Here is a 20848-nt window from a genome sequence, read left to right as displayed (position 1 = left end):
GGTGGGGGGCTGCAGGGAGCTGGAGATGGAAAGCAGAAGTGCTGAAGCCTGGACCCCTGATTTGTGGGACCCCTTCCTTCCTGTAGTTACTGCTTTGTGCGTGTTGAGCACTAATGACCAGAATGGTATTTATCAAGCTTTATAACATCTTGTTTCCCTCTGATAAGTTCAAAAACTTTATATACCTGTCCGCTGACATTGAAACCCTGTGCCTTTGCTCCCATTTGCAATGTTGAGTCTATTTTCCACATAGTTATGTAACCTCAGACGAGTTTTGAAGCCTGTCTTTTAATAGTTTGTATTAGTAAGACAATAGGTATGCTTTATTTTCCAAATAAAAACATGTATCATAATAATATTGAATAACCTTTCTCAAACCACACATGCCCTGCACTCTCTCCCTCATTCCCCATAGCTGAACCCCCCCCCCCCCACACACACACACACATACACACACTTCACACGAGACTAGCTGGGCAAGTGCAAGGTCTTATGCCTTCCTAGCATCTTTATACTAAGTTTACCTTCCATAGGAGGGAGGGGAGGACACTCGGGGGCAGGGTAAGCACAGCTTGCGACGGGCCCCCCCCCCCCCACACACACACACACATACACACACTTCACACGAGACTAGCTGGGCAAGTGCAAGGTCTTATGCCTTCCTAGCATCTTTATACTAAGTTTACCTTCCATAGGAGGGAGAGGAGGACACTCGGGGGCAGGGTAAGCACAGCTTGTGACGGAGGAGGGAAGGGCTTGTTAAGTGTCCTCCACTTACACAAAATAACCTGGAAGATGAACAGGGCAATACACCTTAGTGCTCTCCCCAGCAAAGGTCAGGCATCTGTCTCTCCTATGCCGAGAACCCGGTGTAGGCACAGGACACCGGGAAAGGGAAGAGGCTGTGAAGTGTATTTGGTACAAAGCTAGAGAACATGTCATGCCGTGCACCTCAGTGAACTGGTCTGAACGTCCTGGCTTCTCTAATCTGTTCTGTCTTTCCTTTTGGCCTGTGGCCAGTCAAACCAAGGGGGGCATAGTTATAGCTCTTCCGTGGTTTTTCAACACATAGAGGTAGTAAAAGGAAAGAGAAAAGGGGAAGACCAAAACTGAGAGGAGATTGAGAGGAAATTTCTGACTTGGCATGTGGATGAGGCAGGCAGAAAAAGAACAGAGGAAAAAGAAAAGGAGAACTAACAAAAAGAACCCTATTTTTTTTCAGCGGGAATATCATAATTTGCTATCCATTATGTAATTTTACTTTTTGATATGGGCAACATAACATATTTTATTGCTATACTTTTTAGCCCAAGGTGAGCCAAGAAATAAATGCCTTATGTAACCAAAGCATAATGCTGACCGTCCATCATGTCCTTATAGCCCCTCCTGCTTTACTCTCTGTCTCTCATGTTATATCACAGCACTCCTCCCTCTCCATTGAGAGGGCACATGTTAGCTAATGAAAGTTAATAGCAGTTTATTCCCTAGGAGTAGCTTGTTTAATTCTAAAGCTAATGGCCCCATTTCCCAGAAGTCTAAGTGTCTAGTTTCTGATTTATTCAATTGGCTGATGTTCTGAGAGTTCTGACAACCACTCTAACCTCTCCCCTTCCTGAAATTAGCAACAACTTTTGTCATCACTGGTGATTCTAAAATTTTTGACAGCTGGTGATAGAAAAGGTAAATTTTTCTCTACTGGAGAGAGGAAAAAGTCCACTACGGTGAATGAATTACCTGTAGATTTTGAAGAAAAACAGGGGGATTTTCATAGGAATAAATAACTGCATGCTAAATTTAATTGTATGATTTTTTTCTGTGTTATTTATTTTTGTTTATCTTTAGATCAGTGAATTTGTTTCAGTAATAAAGAATAATGATGAGATTAAGTTTGTACCCCAAGAAGATTTTTTTTTGGTTTGTTATCTATTTAGGTTTTTTTTTCCCCACTCTACCTTAAACATGAGTATCTACAGTCAAATGTAATTGCAGACAATTCTTACTTTAAAAACACATTCAAAATGTTGGACAGATGAAATTAAAGGTCCAAATTCAAGTAAAATCTGAACCTCGAATGAGTTACTGGTAGGTTGTCTCATGTTTCAGCTCAAGTGAGATCCTTCATTCTAGATTGAGTGTGAGGTTATTTTAGAACCAAGACAATGCGGTCTTCTTATTCTAGCCAAGTTCTCTCTTGTCGCATGTATCTGACTTAGTGTTATTTTGCATTAATTGTCACTGCATTCCTGCTCATGTCAAAGAGGGCTTGGGCTAAGTGATCTCGATCAGAGGCTATGCATCAGATCTTTAGGCATGAAAGGCGGGCCGGCTGGGCAGTAGAATCATACAGTTCTGAAATGCATAGGAATGGCTGTTGAGAAAGCTAGGCTTAAACTCTCAGGTATAAGCCAAAGCAGTCCACAGGTGAAATTTCATCTCCAGGGATCTCTCAGTTCTCCTTTAAGGCCTTTCAATGGACTGATTATGTAAGATAATCTCCTTTACTTAAAGTCAACTGTTTAAGGATCTTAATCCCCTCTATAAAGTACCTGTACAGCAACAGGTACTACATTAGTGTTTTAATTGAATATGTTAGCCACAGTGAAACCTAACAATAACTATCGTAGATGGCAAGCAAAAGTATTTGTATATGGGTGGTGGTGGGAGAGAGGAGTTTGGGCGTGTAAAAGAAAGTAATTGGTTACATTCCATCAAAGTGGGATATGGACTAAATAAATTCCAGAATTTCTCTGCTGAAATTTATAGGATTGATGTGACATAATTATGCCCTATAATTTCTACAAAGCCAGGATACATTTCTCTGACAACAGGCAATTACTTTTCTGTATGTGTTTAAGGTGACATGATCTTCTTTAGTTTAAAGTCTGGGAAGACTGCTTTATATAACGGTGAATCACCTTTCCCTTTCTTGCTCCTTGCAACTTGACTTCCACCCCAGCTTTGCTTGCCTAATTCATCCTTGAATGTCTGTCAAAGAAAATGGTTTGTTACATTAATATAGGTCTTATGTTTTTCAGTTATGAAAAGCTTTTCAAGGCTTGATGTAGCTTTCAAAAATTCTCTTATTGCTGATCTAGGTATTATCACTGTAGGAGTTGAAGTCATGAGACAATTTTATGGGAGTAATTTCTTGGCAAAGTTAGATTTTTGTGCTGAAACCCTGCTGGGTGCTACACATGTTGATGGATGACCCACTGTTTAATAGGACATTTTAGTGTTCACGCATGTGAGGAATGGATGTGCTAATTAGAGCCTTGGAAGAAAATTCTGCTTTATGTTGTAGGGTTTTGCATATGCAATAGCCTTTGTTTTGTTTGTCATTTTCTGTGGCTTTTTAAAAGCGTATTTGCCAAATAACTGAAAGTGCGAGTGTAAAAATGTTCTGATGTCCTATGAACGTGTCCCCAGGGGGGGCTGAACTGAATTTTTAAGAATAGGAAGACAGATAGTAGAACTTCTCAATGGCTTGCCAGGGTTTTGAAAAATCCCAAATAAGGGGTCTGAAGTTGTGCACTGAGGACCAAGCCTGCCTGAAAGTGTTTTCATGTGGTTTGCAAAGACGATACTATATTTTTAAGTTTGCCTGTTTAATATAAGTGAGTCTAGTAAACCACGGCCACCAGCACTCCATATTGCTGCACACTTGGCTGCTTCAAGTATTTGGTACCTGCCCAGCCTTTGAAGTTATTTGAGGGTTTAGTGAAGTCCACTGGTAGGAGCAGTAGATACATGTGGCTTAGTGCTTTCAAGGAGTGGATGTTCTAGCTGAAACTTTGACTTACAGTGGAAAAAATTGATGTCATACAGTGTATACATAAGAGCTGAATTTATAGATACCTTGCCATCTACTCACTTATTCTGTCTATATCTCTCATTCTGGGATGGGGGCTACTGGGGTAGCCTGAAGGCCAAAGAGATAAGACATCCTTGGCTACCTTTTGGATGTAGGAGGCAAGTCTGGGTGAAGGCAACAGCTTAGGAAGAAACTGTCAGTTTTTCCTTCCAATATGAGGGTAACCTAGACATTGAAGGAGAGGCAGAGGATGAACAGAGTAAGGAAGAACTGAGAGAGGGGGAGAGGGAGAGAGAGAGAGAGGAAGAGAGAGAGAGAAGAGAAGAGAAGAGAAGAGAAGAGAAGAGAAGAGAAGAGAAGAGAAGAGAAGAGAAGAGAAGAGAAGAGAAGAGAAGAGAGAGAGAAGGAGAGAAGAGAGAGAGAAGAGAAGAGAAGAGAAGAGAAGAGAAGAGAAGAGAAGAGAAGAGAAGAGAAAAGAGAAGAGAAGAGGAGGAAGAAAATGAAGTCTGAGAAAAATACTGAGTTTGAAGGAGTCAAGAAAGATTGAGTTTTTGAGACTTCAGATGGACAGGAGGAAAGGACAAGAGTGAGGGCTTGAGAACCTCTGTGAACAGAAATACCCAACTAGCATTTTCAGGAGCCAGTGAGGCCGCAGGTGATAGAGAGTTGGGAGGTAGTAGAAAGTGAGGTGTGCTGGGTTGGATGAGGCCAGTGTGGGCCAGACAAGTAAGCAAGGCTAATATTTATGGAAGGCTTTGTGGCTACCAGGCAGATATTATTTGATGTGTCTCTCTGATGACTTATATCATCATTTTATAGATAAGGAAACAAAGGCTCAGGCAGCTCAAATTATTCAAGTTCTTAAATCCAGAATATCTGAATCCAAGTCTAGTGTTCTTTGCATGGATCAAGTAAAGAACTTTCTTCTTGAGAAAACCACTGAAGCCTTTTGAGCAGAGGGTAATATGTTGAACATGGAAGAGAAAAAAAAGAATGGTAGAGTCAGGAGACCATGTGGTCTCCATAGTAGATTGCTGTTCTTGCTTCCTAGATCCATCCCCAAAGTCTTGGGGTCATTGGCTCCAACAAAATGCTAATGTGTTTAATTTATTCTCCTAATAGAAATACACATCTTTTATACTCATATTATTAGAAAGTACTTAACCTTTACCCCATATAATGAACCAGTGGTCTTTTTGATTATATGGACCAAGTTTATCCACTGTATGAGTGAAATTATGTTTCTGCAGGTGTTACTTTATGGGTTTTGTTTTTGAGGTTTTGATTGATGTAGTTGCTATTGCTCAGTTTCTCTAGATAAAATGTATAAACTAATAATATATTTGAAATAGTTTCCTTATTGCAAATTTAGATTTGGATGGAGCAAGGCAACTGCATTATTCTGAGAATTTGTCTTATGGTGAAGATGAGCCCACCTCTGCCCATGCACAGTCCCTATGTGAGGTGGGGGATACCAGGCACCATGGTGCATCTCCCCAGGAAACCAGTGTGGTCCACAGGCTCAGTCGCCAGTCCACAGAGGGCAGCTTGGAGATGGAAGCCGCTTTTAATAACCGGGGACTTGAAGACTCCTATGCCACTGATAGTTCCTCCGTGTGGAGTCCAGAGGCAAGTGACTTGTTTTCCATTTTTTTCTTGCTTCAGTGTTTTGTGCTCTGTCTAGTTCTTGCTCTCCTCCCCTCCCCAGCCTTCAAGAAAAGATTTCTCCAAAAAGAAAACATTTCCTTAAACGAAGACCTAAAGAGCCTTTATTTAAATAAACTTTTGTTCAGATGACCAAGATCTGACACCTATGTGGACCAATAAAAGAATCATATAAATTTCTATCAAAATGGAAAAAAAGAAAGAAGAATGGTGGCATAATGGGCCCAGAAACAACTAGGCTTCTTTTTTACATAAAGGAGATTTTAGTTCTTTAGAGAGACTTTTTTATGTTTTTAATTAATTGGAATCTATTTTTATTTACTCCAAATCTTGAGTAATGATTATTTGAATATGAGAATTATTTGAAAATTAAATTAAAATACAGTGGCCCTCCAAATGAAATTATACATGATATTATGATGACAATCTTGCAGTATATTTGTTGGCTTTTCATTGAATTGAAGGTCTAAGAAATGGCATTAGTCTGGCCATTGACTTTGCTTTCTGAAGTAAATCTACGATAAAAGATGCTTCTTCTAAATTTATTTTTCAATTAAAACTTACTCCAGAATATACCTAGCTAACCAAAGGTTGGACTGGAGGTGATGGTGCTAGAAACTACCATTTATTGAGCAATTACTATGTGCCAAGCACTGTGATAAGGATTTTGCAAATATTGTTTTATCTTACAGGCATTCACAGTTATTCCTTATTAGCTAGATCCCTCCTAAAATGATTCTATAACATTAAGAGATATTCAATTGTGTCTAATACGTTCACTGAAATTAATTTTGATGAAATAAGTCATATATAAATATATAAAACTTATTTGTAATTTGTGGGGATAGAGGAAGGAGAAGGGTGAATGGGTTTTGTTAGCATCAGTCTGACTGAGAAAATAAACAGGGTAAATCTCTTATTAGGGCCTGGACTGTCATAAACACCAAATGCTCACCAAGGAGAAGGAAAAAAATTACAGGAAATCATGTCCAAATCCTGACACACTGAGGCGTGCAGAGAGAGCGTAAGGAGATATGCACATGTGTGTACATTCCCCTGTGTTGGTGTTTCTGCTAAGGACAGTAGATGGTAACTCAGATATGTATGTGCAGCTTGTTAAAAGCAGCCCTTCATATTAGAGACACCCAAAGCTATTAACCTTATACGTTTTGTAAAACAATTGTGCTTTCTTGTCAGTTTACTGCCAAGAGTCATACTAAATCCCACACAGTAACATTCTATTTGGCTCCCTCACTACAAAAACAAAACAGCACTGTTTACCTACCTAGTGATACTCCGTCCCCTTGATCACTATGCCATTAGCCTGGAATTGCTTCTCCAGGTAATCACCCATTTGCCTGCCTCATGGAGCTTTAATAGGAGACTTGGTGTTGAGGGCACTAAATGTTCTCAGACTCCCAAAATACCCAGACATCTCTGTGTGCTCCATTCAACCTCCTATATCTATTTTGAGACAAAAACTGTAATTTGTGCTCTTACAGTAGAACCTCAAATGCAGCTCGGAGACAGTTCCTGTAACTGCCTGCTTGGCAGGCTTAGCTCGCCTTTTAAGAATTGATTTATTTGCCTCTTAGCTGTATTAAGAGCCCTGTCTTCCCCCCTGTATCTGGCATCGGGAACATATCGTGGGTCTGTTTACTCTGGGCCACACAGATGACATCAATACTATTTTACTAAGACAAAAGAGGCTTTCAATTTGATAGAAAAATCTTTAAACCTACATGGTTTTTTGACAATGTGGCACAAGTATTCCCATCCTAAAGAAAAACCCAGGCTATTAGAGCTAAAGGAATCCAATTTTATTTGGACTCAGAAGGAAACAGGTCATGCAGTGTGACTCCCTGTTAGTCTGATGGATTTCCATGCGCTGTGCTTCCTGGCCGGGAAGACTTTCCCCTGCACACCCAAGGCTTGGTGGGGAGGACAATGGGAAGGTGGCTGGTGATGCTGAGCACACAGGGAGGGGGGTGTCCCACTTTTCATCTCTTCCCACTGATTAACTGGTTGGCCTTGAGAAGTTAATTAAAATCTGCCAAATGGGGATAAAAATGAAGAGATTTTTACCTTGCAGGAAGGTCAAATGGATTAGTGATATTAACCGTACCCACGTGAGGAGCGGCTTTAGTTGCCTGGTGATAGGTAATATGTGTTGAAGTGATTAATTGCTCTGAAAGTACCTGCCTTCACAAATCTTCATTTCAGACCATCGAAGGAAGGGGCTACGTTTTCATGGGCTGCAGTTTGAATGTCCCCATCCACAGCCTGGTCTCTGCCTGGAGTTGTCTTACTCAGTTATTTCAGGCCCCTCTTCTCTCCCAGGACTTTACCACAAACCCGCAGGTGCAGTGAGCATTTATCTGAATAGACAGCCTGAGGGATGAGTGGAGAGAAAGTCATTAACTAGGATATTTTTACCTTGGCATTGAAGTTGATGACAGAACTGGGAACTGTTAACTAGTATTAAGAGCAGGGCCTAAAAAGATGTGAAATTCCAAGTAGTGCATGTTTTCAACTCTCTTCTCCAATCTTATTCCCTCTGCATCTCACACAGTTACTATACACAGAAATTGCTATGGCGAAAGGTTTGGGGAGAAGAAGGGAGACATAATGGTTCACAGTTACTATACACAGAAATTGCTATGGCGAAAGGTTTTGGGGAGAAGAAGGGAGACATAATGTTTGGGATTTTAAGCATTAATATGGGTAAATCCTGGATAGTCCTGGCTGGGCTTATGATGTTGGGGGCATGGAATGAATTACTTAGCCTTTCTAAGCCTTGGTTTCCTATAAAAAGGAAGATATTAAAATACATACATCATTAGGTTAAAGTGAATATTTTAAAAGATAATATTTCTTAGCTGCATTTCCCGAAAAGGACAGGACATGCAACCCCAGGAAGAGTGAGGGACATGGGAGTGAGGCAGGGAAGAACGGAGTGTCATTATGAGTATAATCAAGTTGGCACCATTTAGTGTGACTCATGGCTTGATCCTGTGGGACTGTACTCTGTGAAGCTGTACAAACTAATCTCAGGACATCTTTCCAAGGGGAGAAAAGTTTAGTGTATGAGGCATGAAGTCTCCCTACACTCTGGACTTTCTATACATGAGTGCCAAGCAGGATTCTGGGACTTTCCACATCTTGACATCAGCAGAGAGCCTGTGGTGGGAGCTAAGAGCTATGTGGCATGGCAGGAGGTAAGGCTTTATTAAGTTTCTCCAGGCTGAAGCCATTTAGAGCCCAGACAGGCTGGGCCTGTAGGGGAAGATGGAATAAAAGGTGAGGCCAAGAAAGTCTGAAGTGCATAAAAGCAGGCTTTTATAGTCTATAAAGGGTTTAGTATGGTACCTGGCATAAGGGAGGGCTTAGTATATGTTATATATTATTACTTATTTTTTTAAAATATATTTTTATTGATTTCAGAGAGGAAGGGAGAGGGAGAGAGAGATAGAAACATCAATGACAAGAGAGAATCATTGATTGGCTGCCTCCTGCACTCCCCCTACTGGAGATCAACCCCACAACGTAGGCATGTGCCCTGACCCGGAATTGAACCATGACCTCCTGGTTCATAGCTCAGTGCTCAACCAGTGAGCCATGTTGGCTGGCTATTATTACTTATGTTCTGACAAGCAATATAGAGATGATCACGAGTAGACTAAAATAGATGGAAATTTTAACAGAAGTCTGTGACTTGAGTTTTGAGTTGGCCTCACTCCTTGGAGACTTGCTGCTAATATTATATCTACACTAGTCAGTTGTATTCAAAAGTCTCTATAGCAACCACTTTTATGACTTGAAACCAAGAACCTCTGAATAGAAACACTCACACATGAATGCATGCATGCTCAGAGGAAAAGATAGAAGTTACCCTTATTTTGCAAGAAGCCTAAATTTTCCTGGTAGACTAATGTGAATCTTAAGAGAGAGGACATTTAATAGATGTCTTCTATAAGTCAAGTCCTTTAATTTTCACAACAACCCTATAAAGTAGGTATCCTCTTCATGTTAATATTTAGAAAAATAGGAAGTGGAAAAGATTAAATAACTTGCCCAATGTCACTGAGGTAGCAGGAGGTAGACCTGGGATTCCTAAGGCTGTCTCATTCCAGAGAACTATGCACTTTTACTTGAACTCTGTTGGAAAGTTATGTTGCTGCATGTGCATTATTCTGGTGTTTTATTTATATATATTTAAATAAAGAGGTTTTTGAATTAGCAAAGTCTGGTGTTCCATTACATAAATAAGGACTGATTCTGATTTACAATAAGAAATCAGACCAAAGTTTAGTTATGGGCAAGAGTCATGCCTTCGGAGGGAAAATCAAATTAGGTTGACATGATTTATAGTCTGTTGGAGGGTGACTCATTACAGTAAATGCAGCTCAGCTCAGTTTTCTCGGTGAGGTCATCAGATCTGACTGGCTACAGGTGAATTGCTGTCTAAAGGTGATATTTCATAATGAGGGGAGCCTGTTTGAAAATAGGTAGCACCAGTCTATTCATGGGAATAGATATTTATGGAGTCTGTTCTGAGCCAGGTATTTTTTTCACATCTGTTAAAACCTCACAACAGCACTCTATCAAGTAGGCATCTTAATGCTCTTTTTTTTTCTAATGAGAGTACAGAAAGGATGGTCTATTTGGCCAGGATCAAAAAGCTAGTCAGTGGTAGATTGATGATTTCTGCTTGACACTCGTGTATACATTCAGCCTAGGTGTTCTGTCTCCAAGTCCAATGTTGCTGCTCACTAAATGGCTGCTGGGGATGCCACCCTAGACCTTTGCTACTCAAAATGTGCTTCAAGGACAACTGTGATATCCTCCTCAGCTTCTGAAAAATGTAGAATCTCAGGCCCCACCCCAGTCCTACTGAGTAAGAGTCTCCTGATGATTCAAGTCCACACAGGCATTTGAGAAGCTCTGCCCTAAGCTTTTCTCCCATGTAGACTGAATATCTACTGAGGGATCACCTGTCCATGACCCTGATTTTATTAGGATTCTTGTCTTCAGGAGGTCCTGGCCCATAGAGCACAGGTCCAGGCTCAACCATTTCTCTTGTGACTCAAGGTAAAGTTACCCCTCAGCAGTTGTGTAGCTTACTCATTTTAGATTTTGCATCTCAGTTGGTTTCAATGATAGTGGTCAGTTATGCTTTTTGAGAGAAAGATACTGCAAAACATAAAAGCTTTGTTCATTTGTTCCAAAAGCATTCATGAAGTCTCCCTGTGTTCCAGGCACTGTGCCCTCAAAAAATTCACAATCTAATGGAGAGATAGGCCAATAAATATACCTTTCTAATATAGAGGGATCTGAGCTCACAGTTAAAAAGTGCAGGGTTCTGAAGGAGCAGAGGGGCATCGTCTCACCGAAATGCAGTGGGTATTATCATTTCCATTCCTAATCGTTTCCTTTGTCTACAACAGGAGCAGGATGGGGCTGATTTTCAGCTGCCATCAGGGGTCCCAGAGCCCATCTCAAAGTGTGGTGATCTGGATGTCATCTTTGAATATAGAGCTGCCAGCCAGAAACTCACAGTGACCATTGTGAGAGCACAGGGCCTTCCGGATAAGGACCGAAGTGGCATCAACTCCTGGCAAGTTCATGTAGTCCTGCTGCCCAGTAAGAAACAGAGGGGCAGGACGAGCATTCAGAGAGGGCCCAACCCTGTCTTCAAGGAGAAGGTCACCTTCACCAAGCTAGAGCCCAGAGATGTGGCTGTCTGTGCCGTCCGCTTCCGCCTGTACGCTGCCCGCAAGATGACCCGTGAGAGAATGATGGGAGAGAAGCTGTTCTGTCTCAGCCACCTGCACCCAGAAGGGGAAATGAAAGTGACTCTGGTTCTGGAGCCAAGAAGTAACATCAGTGTGAGTAGGTTAGATGGTGCTGCCAGTGACGTGGTGTGTTCAAGGATGTGGAATTGTCAGCCCTTGATTTAGTGCATTTGGCCTGTGAAATTCAACACTTTAATGTAATTTTCCATTTGGTTCTCTTCATCCTTTTAAGCCATGATTTGCACTTTATGCTTCCCTGGGTTTTTCATGCCCGTCTTCCTTATAACCTGATGGATGTCCATTTTAAGAAATAAGAGCACAGTGTGTGTTGGGCATGGGAAAACCAGGAGAGGTGGCTCGGCCTTCTAGTTAGTTAATAAATGGTCCTACCACCCATACTCCTGCTCCTCCCACAATATGCATTATGATGCACTCAGAGATGGGACTCTCAAGGTGAGGTGCTTGACACATGTGCTTACGGCTGCAAACAGTCGCCTAAAACTCCAGCCACTTTGAAGACCTTCCATTTATATGACCAAACACCTCCATGTGCCCCATCCTCTGCCTCCCCTGGGGTTTTGAGGAAAGAAAGTGCAGCTTGTATGTCTGCAAGATGGGCATCTCACTATTGCCATCGGTAATGTGTAGTGTGACTATTACCTTTTAAAAAACATGTAAAAAGATCAGGTCGCTCTCTTGGGCCAATCAGTCATTCATTCAGAGATGTGTACTGAGTGCCTGTTCTGTGTCAGGTGCCATGAAGGGGATTCAGGAAAGGACAAAACAGGCGATTGTTCCATCCTCAGGGAGCTTGCAATCTGGCGGAGGAGGGCGACAGTAGGTAAACCAAAGCAGGAAGGAAAGACAATGACTGAGGCTGCTGTTTGTTCAAAAGAGTCAGAGACAGTTTCTTTGAGGTGGTGATAAAATACAGAATTCAAGAAATCAAGAAAAAAGCTGGTGACATGTGGAGGACAAGGATGTCAGACAGAGAGAATGGCACACGCAGGTGTTGGGGTGGGAAGGTACTCATCATGTCTGAAGAAGAGGAAAGGAGTCAGAAAGGTTAGAGTGTAGCCATGGGAGATCCAGCCAATTATATTTTTAGTAGATGTCTCAAAATTAATATCTCCTGAGTCGACATCCTGATTTTTGCCTCCCTAATTCTATTCCACCTATGGTCTTCCAATCTTGGCTAAAGGCAATTTCATCCTTTTAGTTGCTCAGATAAAAAAAATCTTACAAGTCATTTGTGAGTTCTCTCCTTTCCACCTGAAATCCTATTGGCTCTGTCTTCAAAAATACAACCAGAACCCGACTCTCTGCTGGAAGAAATGGCCTCCTACGTTCTCCCTGCTTTTGTCTCTGCCCCTCAGACTATGCCCAACATGGGCTCAGAATGAGCCTTTTTAAGCATAAGCCAGATCACGTAGCATCTCTGCTCAAACCCTTATTTTTCCTTAAGCTCTGAGTAAAGCATATCTGAAATCGTGAACAACAGAAGCCACAGGAGGTCAGGTGTCCTGCCGGCACTATAGAGCTCAGGGTTAGGTATGATCACACCCCCGTTACCTGTGCCAGGCCCTGTGCTGTGCTCTGGGAGCACAGAGTTGAGTGGGGAACATGAGTCAGTATGAAAGAACTCCGAGGATAAAAAATTTTCCATTCGCCAGTTATTGGTTAAGCATGATTATATGCACTGTGGCCTGAGAGGTTTATAAGGATTGGGAATTTGCTGGGAGAGGCAAGCTATGCAGCCCACAGTAGATGCTTCTGTAGAAACACAGGGGAGGGGGGATCCTCATCCAAAACTAAACAAATATTCCATTGTCGGGTTATCATACCCAATAGGTTCTTATCTAAGGTGCTTATCAAAACCACCTGGCCCTATAGTTTACAAATTGTGTTCCATGAAAGCAGGGGCTCTAGATGGCTGGATAAACAGGATATTTTCCTACAGATGTAAAGAATGCTTAATTACTCTTAATTCATTTATTCATTGGAGTTTCTGATAAGAAGTTTTAGGAAATGACATTAGATGTGGAGAAGAAAGGTTTGAGCAAAGTTCCATGTACTTATTTCTGGTGGAGGAAGTGGTGGCCCCAGGAGGCTGGCTGGTTTCCCTTGCAAAGCTGATTCCTACTCCCCCTTCCTGAAGGAGAATCAACTTGGTGATCGATTTCCCTCTCTTCTTCTTGATGTGTCTTTGCATCAAGAGGGTGCTTTGGAGAAGCAAGCACGTGAATAAACAGAAGGCCGAGGCTCTTCCCTGGGCTCACCTGTTGCCTGCCAGGTCTCTGAGATCTCAGTCCATGTGTCAGCTTCCTTATCAAAAAGTTGTAAAAGTGCTCATTTTCAATGTCATTTAGTTCTTTGGAGGAAAAAAAGACCATCAGGCATATTCCTGACAACCTTAGAAGCAGAACTAGGGACCAAATGTCCTATGCGGTGGTAGACATCCAGTGGTCATTTCTTTTCCCAGCGAAGACAAAATGCCCTTTGAATTGCCCCATTCATCACAAAGCTGCAGAGAACGGAGTGGATGGGTTCCATAGAAGCACTCGAGCACAAATCACACAGGAGGGAATTTTGGTCTATATTAAATGTATTATTAGCTCTCTGTGTATCTTAGAGGGTTTGATTTACACTAGTAATAACATCTTGGTTCGTTTTGTCTTTGGAGAGGAATTATTGAATGGAGACAGCTCTTGAAACAAAGATGTCAGTTAATAATGCAGGGGATCTCGTCCCCGGCTGGCTCCCCAGGCCCATTATCATTCCCACGGAGTGCGCCCTTCCTTCGTAATCTTTGGCAGCCATTGAGACTGGGCCACAATTTCACCAAACATAATATTGGCTTTCTGTAAGAGAGAGAAGTGCAGCGTGCACCAATGGCTTCTTTGTTTTTCTTCCCCTCCAGAGTGGAGAGTCTCCGCTCAGCCCATCTGCCGTTTCTCACAGTGATAGTGCTTCATCCACGCAGTCGCTGTCTCATGGAGGGGCACCAGAGCTGTTGGTGGGGCTGTCCTACAATGCCACAACGGGGCGATTATCTGTGGAAATGATCAAAGGCAGCCATTTCCGAAACCTCGCTGTGAACAGAGCGCCTGGTAAGTGCATGTCTATTCCCCCAGCTCTGTTCCTTCCAGGAGCAAGTACAAGGCTGTGTGTGCTTTCATCTTAAGTCTTTAGCTTTTACAATAAAAGTGATCTTGGTATAGCTTAGAGAGTTTTTACAGAGTGATACCTCTGTGCTTTTTAATTGTCTTTCTATTTAATTAGATTGGAGGCTTCTTTGATACCTAGACACATCTTGACATGAAATAGGCTGACCTCTATGTGTATATTGTGTAAGAGAAAAGAATGGTGTCTTTTCAGCATCATAATATGTATGGGAAATTACAGTTCCGTGGCTGGATAAACAGGATATTTTCCTACAGATTCAAGGCTCTCAAACACCTTCAAAGAGGCAGGTCTACTTGCTTACCTACTAGCTTTGCTCTGATCTGTGCAATGCGCTTGTCTTAATCTTGGTACACTCATTTAGAGAAAAAATAATTAATAATATCTTCCTCATGGGGTTTTTTTTGGGGTGCAAATAAAATGATTTATGTACAGTGTTAGCACAGTGCCTAACACATAGTGAGGATACTAGAAATGTTAGTGGTTATGGTCTTGATGGAGGAGGAAGATCTGGGGTGACACAGGCCTGCCTCACCACTTCTGAGATCACCATTGGAAAAAAGGGCTCAAGACTTACTCCAATAGCTGCAGTACAGGGTTCAGGAAATCAGAATAAGAAAGCAGCTCCTGCCAACTACCTTTCAAAGCCCAAGAAGTTAGAGATTGAGTACTGGAATGATGCTGCTAACAATGAGTTTACCTTTAATGATCTTGTTTGTCAGCAAAAAACAGCTTAAAGGGGGGGGGGCAGGAAGATAATTTTTGCCTCTGTTCTGCCTTGTGGATCTCATGTAAGTACATCTACTCAAAGGATCCAAATTTGTATCCAGAATGCTAGCTGCAAGAGAGTCTGAAAAATGTTGAATTTCCAGCCTTTCAAGTATAGGAAGGTAAATTAGAAGGGGGTAGAGTGAAGTGCAAGTGAGCCTGTCACCATCAGCAACAAAGTCTTCCTGAAATAAGGATGAAATCAATAACTACATGATAGGCTGCGCAGGGCAATAAACTCCGGCCTCGTGTCAGCATCGATGAAGAGCCAGCATAGCTGGTAGAAAAAGGTTGGTTCTACCAACCAAATCTGAGCTCTTACTCTTTATTTAGGGGGGGGGCTCTTATTCTGTTTAGCCTTTAATTGTGCTACATCCCATGAAATCTCCATTCACTGGTATTTTGTTAGCCAATCTGTATTAAAGCTATTAGAGCAAGTTCATGGAAAGCCCCACACACTGGAAAACAGAATATACAGCTGCATAAACTATAATCTGTGTTGACACTCAGAACCAGGTGAGAGCTATTTAAAATATGTATTAGGTGCTGTTTGAACAGGTACACTTTGTTAGATACAGCTTTGCTTTTTTTTCTTTATTGATTAAGGTATTGCATATGTGTCCTTATCCCCCCATTGCCCCCCACCCCACTCCCGTTCATGCCTCACCCCTGGTGTCTGTGTCCATTGGTTATGCTGTTATGCATGCATACAAGTCCTTAGGTTGATCTCTCCCCCTTACCCCCACCCCCCTCTACCTTCCCTCTGAGGTTTGAGCATCTGATTGATGTTTTTCTGTCTCTGGATCAGCTTTGCTTTTTAAAATAGCTTTGGATTGATGAAATATCTGAATTCAATGCTTTATCTTCAGAGTTTTTGGTCTCTTTTTTTGTCATTCTGGGGTTTGGTGAGATCTGAACAATTTTGGGGGAAGAACTTGGTGGCGCTGCAGAGATTTAGGGGGAGGTGGATCACACAGTGATGGCTCTTTCCAGTGGATGCTGGGAAACTTTATTTTGTATGCTGGGTGGTACCAGGAAATATAGGAGATGGGGGAGGACAGCATGGTGGCTATGGAAACATCAGCTAGAGGCCAAAAAACTAATATGTAAATTCAGGCTCTGCCACTTCCTAGTTGTGAGTTGCTAAAGTTTTTTGAATCTCAGTTTCCTCATCTGTAAAATGAGGTCGTAATATATACTTTCTAGGTAGGGCTATTGCATATAAAGCTGCGTGCGATGTTGAGGATGCTATTATTATATTTTCATACATTTCTATATGAAAGAAAATACGCCAAAGGGAAATTCTTACAACAAATGTTTACAACAAAATAGGAAAAAGTAATTTAGAAATTGATTTGATTCCAGAAGTTTAAGTCAGTTTGGCATTTACAACATGATTTTTCTTAGACATAGCGTTGCAATTTAACTTAAAATGTAATTGACATGCTGTGTCTTTGCAACCATAGTAATAGAAGACAATGTTGCTGTGATGCTAGTAATTAAAACAGAAACCCAAAAGGGAAGACAAAAGTTTTTTGTTTATGTAGAATGCTGGTCCTTGAGGAAAATCCAGCACAATTAGGAGGGGTTGAGAAAGTAGAAGGTTTCTTTGTGAAAGGGATCTCTTGCCACTTTCAAGGGCTTTAGTTGTTGATGGCTTTGGTTCTTCATTATGTCTCACTTCATTACACCACAAGCACCACTTTGGCAGTCGTCAGGCAAGCTTAGAATACATTTTTAGTTCCCATATGGAAGAGGACAAGGGAGAGAAAGGATGAGGGAACATGAGTTTTATGAGGTAATTGAGCAGAGTTGGAAGAAACAGGAGGAGAGAGGATGCAAGTGGGGAAATGAGTGGGCCTGGGAGCAGGGGTGGTGGAGAGACCTTGCCAAGTGCACTGGCCTCCAAGTTGGAGGTGATGGGAGGATGTGGGACCAAAAAGCCCCATGGAAGAGCCCACCATGAAGGAGATGCCTGCCAGGGGAGAGACACATGTAGGAACATGTATATGCAAGGGTCACAGATCTTGTGCTTGGGACTCTTGGCATTGGTGCAGTTATCTAGTCTGTAAGAGGGGACATCAAGCCTGTCTTACAGGGTGGCTATGATAATGTGAAGAATCGTTCTTAGGGAATCTGAAGGGAAGGAGTCGCTGAGCCTGTGTACTGGGAGCTTTCCTTGTCTAGGATATTGAGGATTCTAAATCTTTCTGGAAACAAAGGCTGGAATTTAGATGTGAGAATTTTTTGTCTCAAAATATATCATGAAACAGAAGATAACTTTGAATTCAGAGCTTGATTCAGTCAGATGACTGTTCTGATATTTTAAACTTGTCTTCTTAAGCAAGATAGAAGAGTTGGACAAATAGTAGATGAAGTTCCTCTTCTCTATTAGGGTCTTGGAAGAAATGTAAGACCCATCCCGAAACTTTTGAGTTAAATCCTTGGGGAGAAGGCTCAGTGAGGGGTAGGTTTTACTCTGATGAACAGGAGCTGGTGGAGGCATACTTAGAGATGTAAGTCTCCACCTCCCGCCACCCCCAGAATAGCTAAAACTGAAAAGACCAATTCCACCAAGTGTGGAGAATACATTCTTGGTGGGAGTGGAAAATGAAACAACCACTTTGGGAAAATTCCTGTCAGTTTCTTATACAAGTCAAATGCACTGAAAATCCAGCAGTTCCATCTTAGGCATTTAACTATAAGTTTAAAAAAAGATCTGCACAAGAATGTTCCTAGCAGCTTTATTCATAATGTCAAAAACCACAAAAAGTCTTCATGTCCTCATGAATGAATCAACAAATTAAGATATATTTGTATTGTGGAATACTATTCAGCAATACAAAGGAATGAAATTAACTTAGGCATTTAACAGCATGGAGGAATCCCCCAAACATTCCATTTATATGAAGTTCTAAAATAGGCAAAACTCATCTATAGTGAATTTATAAAGTAGAAGAGTGGTTGCTTTAGGATTGGTATTGGTGGCAGGATGGACTGGACAGGAACAGGAGGAAATATTCTGGGGTGATGGACATGTTTTATATTTTAATAGAAGTTTGTGTTAAATGGATGTTCGCATTTGTCAAAACTTATTTGGGTGTTGGACACACAATGCAATATATAGAATGTATCATAGAAAAGTACACTTGAAACTTATATGCTCCTATTAACCAATGTCACCCCAATAAATCTAATTTAAAAACTTACTGAATGGTACTAGGTTTTGTACATTTAACTGTATGTGAATTTTAACTTAATATAGAAAAGAACCATAAAACATTGAACTCTAGTTAATTAAAAGCATGCTGAAATGTTTAGGGTCAGGAGTAATGATGGCTACAGCTAAGATGGATTGATGTTTAGATAGATGGATATTTATATAAGAAAGCAAACTGTGTTAGTTCAGACTGCTATAACAAAAATACCATAGACTGGGTGGCTTAAACTATAGTAATTTATTTCTCCTGGCTGCGGAGGCTGCGGACTCCAAGATCAAGGTGCCAGCGTTTCTGGCAGGCAGACATGTTCTTGTCATGTCTTCACACAGCAAGAGGAAGAAAAAAAATCATCTCTCTCATGTCTCTTCGTATAAGGGCATTAATCCCATTCAGGAGAGTGTCACCCTCATGACCTAATCACTTTCCAAAGGCCCCAAATACCACCAGACCTTCAAATGGCTTCACTGAGGATTGGGGCTTTAACATACGAATTTTGGGAAGATGTATACATTTAGTCCATAGCGCAAATGGAGCAAAACATCACAATTGAAGAATCTAGGTGTTGGGTTTATGGGTGTCCACTGTACCATCTTAGTTATAAAATTTTGGGCAGAAAAAATGGTCTGGAATGGTTCAGCTGGGTCAGGAGGATAAAAATAAAACAAGAGAGCCATAGATAGGGGTATTGTGTGTGTGTGTGTGTGTGTGTGTGTGTGTGTTTGGCACATGGTTATGGGATGTAGGTTAAGGTTAGTTCATGTTGCTACCTCATTTATATACTGTTTCTGAATCAGATCTATGAGCTAGTTTCAGTAATTTTCAAATAGCCTCTTTTATCTTCCCTAGCATACCTTTAATTTGAAAAAACAACAACACAGCAATTTATACTTTATAACATGAGCACTTTCACCAAAAAGATGGTAGATAGATAGATAGATGATAGATAGATAATGTAGACTTAGATATAGATATAAAATATATCTATCTATCATCTATCTATCTATCTACCATCTTTTTGGTGAAAGTGCTCATGTTATAAAGTATAAATTGCTGTGTTGTTGTTTTTTCAAATTAAAGGTATGCTAGGGAAGATAAAAGAGGCTATTTGAAAATTACTGAAACTAGCTCATAGATCTGATTCAGAAACAGTATATAAATGAGGTAGCAACATGAACTAACCTTAACCTACATCCCATAACCATGTGCCAAGGAATCATTCCAGGCCCTTCCAAGGTAACATCTCATTTAGTACATGTGGTCAGTATTCCAAATGTTGTTGTCATGATTGCTATTAGGATGGGGCAGGATAGTCTCCACACCTGTAGGCAGTGGGTGGTCCAGGTGAAAAGCAGCTTATAGTGTCTGGGAGACATCTAAATTCCTGACGCGCATTTGCAAATGCTTTTGAAAAAGTCACCATTGAGAATTAGAAACATTTGATTATCTATTGAAATTGGTTCATGGGAAGGCAATTCTCCAACCATTTAGCAGCTCTGTTCTGTCCTTTTCCTGCGCCTGCCACACAATTACTGCATGGCCTCGACATTTGATTTAACCTCCCCGAATTTCATTTTCTTCCCTATTAAATGAGGTCAACAAGCTAATGTTACTGATACAAGTGCTATGTTAAAAAAATGTTAGCTATTCTGCTGCAGGTTCTCTCTCTCCAGCTCCATCATTGCCGTGCCTCTGTCTCCAATGTGTACGTGTGTGTATATACACACATGTAATGGTCCTTGTCAAACACTGTCATTAAGCCGCCCTGCCAGTTAAAACAAGTTCCCAAGCCTCTCAGCATGTGCAGGATTGGCTCTGTGTGATAATTACCTCCCAAATGATAATACTTACAGCAGCAGCATATTAACCTTGTTAGGCAGTCACAATAGCGGAGACCGGAGGAAAGAAAAACAAAAGGCAAATCAGGCTGCCTCATTTTAGTGTGAAGGAGGGAGGCGGGGGTGCACGCTATGACTGAAGTGCCCGGAGGCAAGGACTGAACAAAGGTGTGGGGCACCCACCTTCTTTAAAAATCCCGGTCCAGGTTTCAGTGAAATACAATGAGTGTTTACTAATAGCCACTTTGTGCTCAGATAGGACCAATTCATAGAAGGATTTCCATGTGGCACTAACTTATTGAGAACATAAGTGGTCCTTCCTTTACTTACATCAACTCATTTAATTCTCACCACCATATCCAACTTAAAAAATCTGAAAAGCAACAGGAGAGAAAATACAGTTCCCATAGCATATGAATTCTATCTCAATAACGCTGTTTAAAAAAAGAAAAAATCTACACTAATAAAAGAGAAACATGGTAATTAGCATACGACCGCTACCCTTCCCATTGGCTAATCAGCATATCCTTATGCAAATTAACTGTCAGCCAAGATGGCGGCTGGCAGCCA

General features: G+C 41.2%; 1 protein-coding gene across 1 annotated transcript in view; it reads left to right on the top strand.

Annotated features, from left to right (window-relative positions):
- SYT16 (synaptotagmin XVI) overlaps window positions 1-20848 on the top strand; it is a 138218-nt gene that overhangs the window by 99262 nt on the left and 18108 nt on the right. Inside the window, exons 4-6 of the mRNA XM_005874041.2 lie at window positions 5184-5440; window positions 10924-11364; window positions 14192-14381. Coding sequence (XP_005874103.1) covers window positions 5184-5440; window positions 10924-11364; window positions 14192-14381 — 888 coding nt within the window. The remainder of the gene's footprint in view (window positions 1-5183; window positions 5441-10923; window positions 11365-14191; window positions 14382-20848) is intronic.

The sequence above is a fragment of the Myotis brandtii genome, unplaced genomic scaffold (genome assembly GCF_000412655.1).
Source record: "Myotis brandtii unplaced genomic scaffold, ASM41265v1 scaffold423, whole genome shotgun sequence".
Classification (NCBI taxonomy): Eukaryota; Metazoa; Chordata; class Mammalia; order Chiroptera; family Vespertilionidae; genus Myotis; species Myotis brandtii.
The sequence above is the reverse complement of the archived record's forward strand: the minus strand, read 5'-3'. Positions and strand labels throughout refer to the sequence as shown.